The 10,824-nt window shown below is 39.4% G+C and overlaps 1 protein-coding gene across 3 annotated transcripts; it reads left to right on the top strand.

Annotated features, from left to right (window-relative positions):
- Positions 1 to 1,201: 1,201 nt before the first annotated feature.
- On the top strand, positions 1,202 to 8,893 carry LOC111859760 (inward rectifier potassium channel 2-like). Of its 3 annotated transcripts, XM_072704785.1 has the most exons (4): positions 1,202 to 1,411; positions 3,261 to 3,323; positions 4,612 to 4,740; positions 5,249 to 8,893. In XM_072704785.1, the coding sequence occupies exon 4, from the start codon at positions 5,399 to 5,401 to the stop codon at positions 6,740 to 6,742; it is 1,344 nt and encodes a 447-aa protein (XP_072560886.1). In that variant the 5' UTR covers positions 1,202 to 1,411; positions 3,261 to 3,323; positions 4,612 to 4,740; positions 5,249 to 5,398; the 3' UTR covers positions 6,743 to 8,893. The 3 variants fall into 3 exon arrangements, with proteins under 3 accessions (XP_072560886.1, XP_023698497.1, XP_023698496.1); XM_023842729.2 differs by lacking the exon at positions 4,612 to 4,740; XM_023842728.2 differs by lacking the exons at positions 3,261 to 3,323; positions 4,612 to 4,740.
- The last annotated feature ends 1,931 nt before the right edge of the window (positions 8,894 to 10,824 follow it).

The following is a 10,824-nucleotide window of genomic DNA, read 5'->3' as shown; positions in this document are numbered from 1 at the left end:
ATATATTCACACTACAGTTAAAATCCAGCAGTCTTTTTGCTGTTGCTTATTTGATATATCTGGCACTTGCTTCAATTCAAGGAGTGTTATTAGAATGTGTTTGCATAGGACTCAAGCTGGCACAATACAATGTCAATTCAATTCCATTTTATTTGTATGCCACATTTTCACAACATTTGATTGTTTCAAAGCACTTTACATTATCCCTGCTCAAAGCACCCAGTGAGCAGTGGGTCTATTTCACCTGGGCAGCACTGTATTTAAAAGTCAGCAAACTTTGTGCTCATGCTAATAAGAGATATGTGTCAGTTGTTTCTATCCAAGCAAACTTACTGTAAAATACACTGGAAACCACTTATAGGGATCACGGTTATTGTGATCAACCGGTTATATGGATCAAAAAGCTTGGGACAGAATCATCCCTATACAAATACTGTTAAATAATTCACTTATAGTAACCAATTTAATTAAATAAGACTACAACTTAAAAAAGGAATGCATAAACTTGCATACATTTTTTCACCCATGTTGTGCAATGCAATTACAAAAACAATTAGCTGTACTCAATATGACATCAGAAACATATAAACACAAGTTCTATATTTTTATATAAAAAGATTGACCCTCAATGATGATGTTAAAGATAAAGAGTGTCTAGTTTGATGTCATTAATGTGTTACAGAAGCTTGTGCTGAAACACAGTAAGGACATCATACTGGATTGTCAAGACCAACTACATTTTGCCTACCACTGCAACACATCCACTGCATTACTCTCCACACTCTCACATGTTCAAGGTGCCTATACATTCACCATGGATCATTTGCTTATATTGCAAAACATATTAATTTGCTTTGGAAAAAAATTTATTTATATATAAATGTGTGCATCCATCGATCCGTCCATCTTTCAACCGCACACCCAGTTCTGGGTCTTGGGAGGGGGCTGTAACTTAGGTAGGCATTGTTACTATAAAAACTAAACATCTGAATTTTGTCTTCATAACCCAGTTATCAACTTCTGGCTGTGGTAGATGTTATCAGATTGTATATGTTTCCTTTTACTAACGTAATGCAACACCAAGAGACAAACGCAGCCGGTGCACAGCCTTTGTGAAAAGGTATTTGTATTGAACCTTCTCTGTAATGCGATTGGCTGAGCGCGAAAGGGGGGGGAGGCGTGGTAAAGTAGAGACACTATTTACGAAGTCACGAATGTGAGCGACATCGTCCTTCAGATATACCATGGTCTTCTAAGTGAATCTAATTGGCGCTGCTAGTGGTTGAGAACCACGCTTTGTCGAAAAATCAATAAACATTTAGGCTACGGGATATTCAAACCAAGAAATATCAAAAGTCGGGGAATGTAGAAAGGCAAGCAACCGCTGGCTACTCTTCCTAATGATCAACAGGTAAATATTCATGCTGGTTTTATAGCCCATTAGGAAACTGTTAAGTAAACTTAAGTAAAAAAAGACGAGAAGTTGCCTGCATTGGAATTGAAGGCAATCGTTGTCAATACAGCTAGGAAAACTGCATATTCAGAAGAACATTTATATATAAATGTGTGCATCCATCCAGTTACGAAAAACCTCGTTGGTGCACGTCCTGGGGCTGTTTTCCGCGTTAAGATGTTTGTAAATGTTTCATAATGTAGATTAAATGTATTTAAGGGAAACATGTTCTGCATCGGCGCGTAACTTTAATTCACAGACCAAATAAAGTAATTCTGAATAGTAGAAAGGTTAGACGTGTTTCCAATTCACAAAGTAATTCTGCCAGTAGCCAGTTTTAGCAAAGGGCTATATCAAATTAAATTCCATTTTAATTATAGGGTGATTACTTAAACGCATGTCGTTTCAAAATGTACGAATTACAGAGAGTGGTTTCGGTAGTGAACATTTTCTGTTCTTAAGGTAAACGGTCTCGTGATTGACGAATAGTTTTAAGACTTAAGCAAGACTCGTTTTAAGCTTTTAGGCAAAAGTAAATAAGGATGAGTTGATGTTGCGAAGGAGCTCTGCTGTGGCACGGCCGGTGTTACAGAAACCTCACACTGCCGATCCGGAGCGCATCTCCCGGCATGATTTAACCAGATTAATCCGGACACTACTGTCAGACGTGACACTGTTTTAATTATGATATAGCCTACTTTGATTTGGAAAAACTCCCAGCTATGGAAAAATAATGAATCAACTTTTTTGAAGGCTTATTCATAAAGTTTCTTGCACCTGCTCTCAGGAACTTTTTGGGAATCTGTTTTAGTCAATAAACCATCCATCTTCCGTTATTAATATAAACGTTTGATATAAATATGCAATATGCAATGTGTTTCTGTTTAATATATTTCTGGAAAATTTATATATAACTACGCCATTACGCACCACTGGATCTTCTCAATAACTGAAATCTAAAAGTAATCCGAAGTTTTATTTTATTCGTTAAACAAAATTTTGTTCAGCCAAGGATGGATATCTGAACATGATTACAAGTTACATGAGATCACCAGGTTTTTATGCCACATAATTATCATCGTCCTCTGATACAATATTTTGATATGTCATGTTTTTCCCATATGGTTAGTTAATCACACTACGGCCTGTAATAGAAAATAAAGGATGGTCTGGAAGTAATCATTCACAATTCACCATCAAAAATGTATAATCACACTGATGAACAAGAGGACAGTGTTGCTCCAGTCCTTGTTTTGTAGGCCTTTCAAAATCATAGGGTCACTGGATATTGGCTGAGAAGCCAATTGATCTTTCAAGCAAAAAAATAGACATGTTTATATAACAATTTTCCATTCACTTCCTCTGCATTCTGTAATTACACGCAGAAGAAAACAAATACCTGTGGGGGGGGGGGGGGGGCAAAGTCAGTATTTCACGTAGGTGTTATACAGATAAAACAGTACTGAAAACTGATGAAAAACAGAAGTGCTTTATTTTACAATGGTACAAGCAAAACTGATCATTTAACATTACTTGCCGGCCTACAGTTCATGGTTTTATTTGATTTTGGTTACATTCAAATACACAGAAAGCTATACAGCATTAACTTGAGCTTGGTGTTGGCATCAGGCTTGCTTGTAACAACTTGTGGCTGATTTTCATTAGGGTTTTATTTTCTAATGCCCCAAGTTTTTTGCAAGGACTGACTCACCACAGTCATCTATGTGCAGGAATTGGCTGACAAAGCAGTGCATGCATAACAAAAACAGGTAGCAATGTCTGACTGGGGGTCTTATCCCACATAGAGGATGTCGCTTCTGCGCAGTATGGGACCAAATCCGGATCATTCCTTGGAGCTGCACCCACTAAGGTAGCAAGAAAGGGTTTGACATTTTGAGCTTCTAGTAAAGAGAGAAAGATTTTGTTTGGATATGGGTGCCTGAGTAGTTTCATGGAAACTTGTTTACCATTGTTATTTCTATTGTCTCAGCATAAACTGAACTTTGTTCAAACCACACAGTTAACCTGATACCTACCCATTTGTTTACATATTCATGGTGACAGTTGGTTGTTTGGGTTAGTTAATTTTGGGGTTTGGTTTGACGGGAGCCATATAGCCATATTGTAAGACACTCTATTCAAAACTGGGAAATGGGGGCCTTTCTATCATCCTTAACTTAACAGGCCATCCTCACAATATCAGACACATAAACATTAACATTAGTTCAAACCACCAGGAATATGAGCAGTCTTTCCAACAATAATCTGAAAGTAGGAAGATCATTTCTAAGTAAATGGAAGAAAAACTTAAATGGATGGATTTTTAGGTGGCTGCACAAGTGCTGTAAACACCTCAGGATTTATGGAGAGTACAGTTTCCAGATCCAATAGATTTTCAAGTGCTCTAAGATTAGAATGAACTGCATGGCACATTCATAATCAGACCCTCAAATACAAAGCTAAACTATCATACCTTTCATCTGCAGAAAAGAAGGCAGTTTGCAAGGAACTTCCAAATTAAATCTGACCTTAAAAGTAAAAAAAAGCATAACAAAATTACAGATGGTGGATTAGAACTGGAGGAGTTTCCAGTAACAGATGGCCTCAGTCAACAGTATGTTTGCTTTTTGGTTGCACGTGGTGTAATGCATTCAAGTTATAGAACTGTGTGATCTGACAAATTTGTAATTTGCACGGTGTTTTTTTTTTCATTTTGTTTCTAATTTTGTCGTAGACAGAAGTAAATTAATTTTACTCTAACTATAATATAATTCCATACTCTAACTACACGCTGTGTAAAGAAGTGCTTTCTCAAATTAATTTCAAAATGTTCTCCCACTAATTTCCACTTATGGCTACGAGTTCTAGTATTTAAACCAAGGGTCTCAAACTCCGATCCTGGGGGGGCGGAGCCCTGTGTAGCTTAGTTCTTTCCCTGTTCCATCACAAGTGATTCAGGTCAAGAGCTGTGTGGTAATTAGCACAAGGAGTTGAATCAGGTGTGTTAAATGAGGGGAAACCCAAAAATGTGCAGGACTCCGGCCCTCCAGGATTGGAGTTTGAGACCACTGATTTAAACTAATATTGAAATAGCCATTTGGCTGAACAACATCCAGACCTGTTCGAATCTTATAGACCTGGATCATGTCCCCCCTTAGTCTCTTTTGATCGAGGCTAAACAGATTCAGCTCAGCTAACCTCTCCTCATAAGACATTCCTCTAAGACCAGGAATCATTCTTCTAGCCCTCCGTTGCACCCTTTCTAAGGCAACAATGTCCTTCTTAAGGTATTGTGACCAAACCTGCACACAATATTCTAGGTGGGGTCTTGCCAAGGAATTATACTTGTACTCATTTTTAAGTCATTGACCTTAGTTACATTAGTGACCTTTTTATAGGAAAGGGAGGAAAATTTAGAATGTAAAATGCCAAATGAAATATGGAGTTAGCACTTTCAGACACACATCTTTAGTGCCAGGATGATGCATTAACATGCTTGATTAGTCAATTAGTGTGCTGTATGTCAACGTATTACATTATCAGGAAGAGGGCAGGATGGCAGGGCCTAGTAATGTAGACATTCTTATGGCAAGTGTTTCATTTTAACTTTTCGGTAGGCCTATTTAATTGTTAGATTTTGAAAAATTGAAATAATCAAAAATTGTATTGGGTTATTCAACAAATTAGTTTTTGTGTTAGTAACTGGGAAAAAAAACTGTGTGATTAATCAATACAAGAACAATAGTTTCCTTTGGGTGGTCTGTCACAGCTGTTTTCTGCTTATCTTGTGTGCAGAGCTCCCATTCTTGCTGAGGTGCATGGCCCTGATGAAAGAAGACTGAGCTTCACTACTGTGGGATTTCTTTGGTTTAGCCAAGGCACGGTACGGGGCAGAGAAGCAGCTTCCTAGTCCAGTTGGTCCTGTTTTCTGCACAGGTTGGTCCTATGAATGTCCCAAACTGTTCCTCAGAAGGTTCTTCCAAAAACTTTTCCAAAGCAGTAGAAGTGGAGCCCTCGTCAGCAGAAGCGATGGATAGTGTGCGGGCCAGCCACTACAGTGTCGTGCCCTCCAGAGTAGATGGCCCCAAGTTGCCCACTGTGGCCGTGTCCAATGGTCACAGCAATGGTGATAGCAAGGTGCACATGTGGCAGTCGGTGCCATGTCGTTTCGTCAAGAAGGATGGACACTGCAACGTGCACATCATCAACATGAGCGAGAAAGGCCAGCGCTACATAGCCGACATCTTCACCACCTGCGTGGACATCCGTTGGCGATGGATGATAATCATCTTCTGCTTGACCTTTGTGGTTTCGTGGTTGTTCTTTGGCTATGTTTTCTGGCTGGTGGCCTTCTTCTATGGTGACTTGGGGAATAGCTCCCAGCAGTGTGTCTCCAATGTCAACAGCTTCATGGCAGCCTTCCTCTTCTCTGTGGAGACACAGACCACTATTGGCTATGGTTACCACCATGTGACGGAACAGTGCCCCATTGCTATCTTTATGGTGGTTTTCCAGTGCATTGTTGCCTGCATCATCGACGCCTTCATCATCGGTGCCGTCATGGCCAAGATGGCCAAGCCCACGAAGCGCAATGAAACTCTGGTGTTTAGCCACAACGCTACAATAGCAATGCGGGACGGCAAGCTATGCCTGATGTGGCGAGTTGGCAACCTACGCAAAAGCCACCTGGTGGAGGCCCACGTAAGGGCTCAGCTACTCAAGTCCCGGACCACCGCCGAGGGGGAGTTTATCCCCCTAGACCAAGTAGATATTGATGTGGGCTTTGACACTGGCATAGACCGGATCTTCCTTGCTTCCCCCATGACCATCGTCCATGAGATCAACGAGGACAGTCCCTTCTATGATATGAGCAAGCAGGATTTTGAGACTGCTGGATTTGAGATTATGGTCATCCTGGAGGGCATGGTAGAAGCCACATCCATGACAACCCAGTGCCGCAGTTCCTACCTGGCAGGGGAGATCCTCTGGGGACACTGCTTCGAGCCTGTACTCTTTGAGGAGAAGAACTACTACAAGGTCGACTACTCTCATTTCCACAAAACCTATGAGGTGCCGAGCACTCCGCTATGTAGTGCGCGGGAGCTTGCAGAAAAGAAGGATAATGAGTCCAGCTCTAACTCTTTTTGCTATGAGAATGAAGTGGCAATGATGGACAAAGAGGAGGCGGAGGACAAAAGCGAGTACAGCAATGATGGGAGCAGTTCACAAAAGGCTTCAGAGTTGGAGCGCAATCTCTTCATGACATTCAAACGAGAATCTGAGATTTGACTGCACAGTTGATGGGAAGGGAGTTTTTAAGCCTTGAGTGTTCATGAAAGCCCCGATGAGGTATTACTATTATTATTACTATTATTGTAGGCCTAAGAAACAAACTGTACCCCCCTTACAAGGACTGAAAAAAACACAGCACTAGGACAGAGTGCTGTGAGGTTGTGCACATAGTGATGGAGATTATTCTCCAGACAAATGTTATGCATGCGTGTGAAAAAGGTCACAGAACAGCAAAGAGACAAACAAAATGGCAGGATGCTGCTGAAATTTAAAATAACAGGCATGCTTTACAGGTCATCAGCCTGTTGAGTAACCAGACCAAGATGGGTTAAGTAGCATTGTTTCCCTGTTTACTCATGTTATTAGATATTGCTGCTATACGAAATGCTCTAAATTGTACATTTATTCATATTAAAGGGAAAAGAATTTTTGAGACAATAGAGTAGCACTTTAAAAGGAGCATGTGTGTGTAAACACAATATGCTTCTAACATCTTAATTTGTTATCAGAAAGCTGTCCTGTTTTTGCACATAATCTTTTAGATTTAGGCTGTCTGACGGCAAGACTACTGTTTAGCTATGGATACAGGCATGGCAGAAGAAAGACTCATGCCAGGAGAGAAGTCTCACTCTTGTACTGCCATCTGAGGTCTTGTGTGCACATTAGGCCAAGTCTTTGTTAGTTCCCTGAGTGCTCTTTGAGGAAGTGTGTATCTACCAGTCTCCTGAAGGCAGCCATCGTCTACTCACTCCAAAGTCAATGCAAAGAATTGACAGCTAGCAAAAAGCAATTTAAAATTTATCCTGTCTTTTGTGATACGATGGCTGTAATCCCGTCTAATTTTTTTAAATGTCACTTGATCTGTTAATGAGCTGGTATCTTAACAGAGGAGCTGTTAATAAGCAGGGTTGCTTTTCTTACAATTTGGAGATGAATGCGACATGATCCTTTCTTTTCACGGAATGTTCCATTCTTGTTCAGTGATTGCAGGTCATGCATGGTGAGTGGGGGTGTGTGTGTGGGTGGGGGGGGGTCACAAGAACTTATTTATAGTACATTATTTGACCCGTCTTTCACTTGTCAGATTCTATCATTACTCTGCAATATGATACCATGCTTTCTAAAAGGCCATCCCTTTTAAAAGAAATAATCCTGTGTAATATACAGAAAGAATAATTATATATATATATATTCAATTATATATATATAATTGTTCAATATGCACAAGAGACATATGCCTTACATGTTTGGTTGTGTTTGAAGGACTATTTTTAATTCTTGTCATCATATGAGGAGCTTTAAATGTCAAACTCCACCCAGCAGCACCATGAGAGAGTGGCCTGAGCCTGGCTGGTTTTTATGGTCGCATGCCTGTTTCTGACTGGTGGATTTGGGGTGGGCAACCCCCTGATATTATGGTCAACCCTCTTTGGCAGTAGGCAGCGGTGTAAAAGTAGATTAAGTGTGAAGAATTAGGAAATGACATACTGTGTGGCTCTGAGGCGGGCTGGATGTGACACATGCAACTCCACAGTGATAAAAGGAGGGGAAATGTACCAAAAAAATCAAAACTGGGATTAACATTCAAATTTGCTACCTATATGATAACAGATGCTACAGGTTCGCAGACATTAATAATATCACTGTAAGGTCTTGGAGAATTATTGTATGTATGTTACAAATATAAGTTTTAGGATGGAACCATTTTTAGAACATTACCTTGGAAACGGCACCACTGATATCCAAATTCCATGGTTCCCTTTCAGGTCCTTTAGTAGTCTGGTACCCCTGAAGTCGCATGTGACACAGAGTCACTAGGCCCAAGTCGGTCCAGATCAGTTAGTCATGGGTCCTGCTCCAAATGCCAAAGCTCTAAGAGATCACCACTCTCGGTCTACACTTCTAACCTACCACGGTTTGTCTGGAGAGATTCTGGAAGAATTTCGTCCCCTGCTTAACCCAAATCACCAATTGAAATTGTAACTTTAAACTCTGTCAGAAAGCCCTTCCCATGTGCAATCTTTTTTGTAACAGTCTTCCTACTGTATTGAAAATACACACAACGCACAGATTTTTATAAAAACAGATAATATAATAACTGTTATTGTTGTAAGTCTTTTTCAATAAAACAGAAATGATGAAAAAGTTCTAGATTTGTATTTGCACTGGTCTTATATTTTATTTCATAGTCACTCTGTAAGATCAAACCTCAAGTGAAAATAAAAAAAAACCTATGGCAAAATATATGGAATCACTTCTCTTGGAGGATGTTCATTCAACTGTTTTACTTTGTAGCAAAAACACAAATGACAGTTATAACACAAAACATTTTGATTTGTAAAACATACCTAAAAATGTTGTAAGGAATCACCTTGTAATTTGCATTTCTAAAACAAATAAATAAAGTCTAAATATGCAAATTAGTATACAGTTATTTGAGAGCACTTGCACCTGGCTGATTGACTGGAAACATGGCCCCAACAAAAGAGCTATCAGTCAAAACAATGGAAAGAATTATGAAACTCCTTCAAGAAGGTAATTCAACATGGAGTGCAGCAAAAGATGTTGGTTGTGTCTAAAATTTAGAGCAAGTACAAACAAAATGGGAAGGTTGTAAAAGGGAAACATACAGGTAGACCAAGAAAGATATCAGAACGTCAGGACAGAAGACTCAAAGCAATATGGCGTGGAAATAGAAAATGCACAACAAAAGAAATGGAAAACAACTGGGCACAAACAGAGTCAATGTTTGTGACCAAACTGTAAGAAATCGCCTGAGGGAGATGGGATTTAGGTGCAGAAAAGCCAAACATAAACCATCATTAACACCTAAACAGAAGAAAACAAGGTTTCAGTGGACTAAAGAGAAGCAGTCATGGACTGTGGATGATTGGATGAAAGTGGTATCCAGTGATGAATCATGAATCTCCACTGGGCCAAAAAGATGATGCTGGAACTTTTGTTTGGTCCAATGAAATGTATGCATAGACTGCCTAGAGAGAATAGGTACATTTCCATAGTCATTGATGTGATGGGGATGTGGGTCAGGACCAGGGGAGAAGGCAGTGATCACCTCTACAGGAAATGTAGAGGTGAACATTATGGACACTTTTCAGATTGCATAAATCTAAGGTCGGTTTGGTGATAATAAGTCATTTTACAGAATGATAATGCATCTCACCACAAAGCAAAAAGCGTTAAAACTTTTCTTCAAGAAAGGCATAGCAACTCAATGACATGGCCAGCAAACAGTCTGGATCTCAATTAGATTGAAATTCAATGGTGGAAACTGAAAAAAGTGGTACATGACAAGGCTTCACCCTGCAAAGCTGATCTGTCAACAGCTATACAAGAAAGTTGGAACCTGACTGGTGAATAATATTGTTTTTCATTAGTAAAGTCCATGCGTCAAAGAATTCAAATTGTCATAAAAGCCAGAGGAGGTGCAACAAAATACTAATTATGATTTTTATGGCTCATGATTCCATAACTTTTTCCTCACCATGGAGTGATTCCATATGTTTTCTTCTACTTGATCTGAAAAAAAGTCCCATTAGTTACAACAATTTCATTTGATTTTTTTTTTACAAAGCCAAAATGTTCGGCTGTTAAATAGCATAGTTTTGTGTCATAACTGTGATTTTTTATTTTTTGCTATAAAATAAAACAGCTCATGCATATAAGAACATCCTCCAAGAGTAGTGATTCCATATTTTTTGCCATTGGTTGTATTTCCCAGCTGTATTTCCTTAAAAATAGACCCACTGTTCACTCCTATAGGAAAAGGGACAGACAATCAAACCCCCATGCATTTCCATAATATGTTGTATTTTCACTTGACATCAATTGAAATTTTGCAAGTTCTTTATTCTCATATTGGTATTTGACTGACTTTACACAGTTTGATATTTGGCCAGCTGTGCCATCGCAGATCATGGCCCATTCAGAGGACACATACATGGAATTCAGCTCCCAGGATGCAAATGTCATACAAAATTCTCATTAGTAAATCCTCAATGAAGTTGTTTCATATCAGAAAACTTACCACAGCTTGATGTGGTAACTCTGAGCCTTAATGT

Source organism: Paramormyrops kingsleyae, chromosome 22 (assembly GCF_048594095.1).
Source record: "Paramormyrops kingsleyae isolate MSU_618 chromosome 22, PKINGS_0.4, whole genome shotgun sequence".
In the NCBI taxonomy this organism is placed as follows: Eukaryota; Metazoa; Chordata; class Actinopteri; order Osteoglossiformes; family Mormyridae; genus Paramormyrops; species Paramormyrops kingsleyae.
This window is presented reverse-complemented; position numbering and strand designations above follow the sequence as displayed.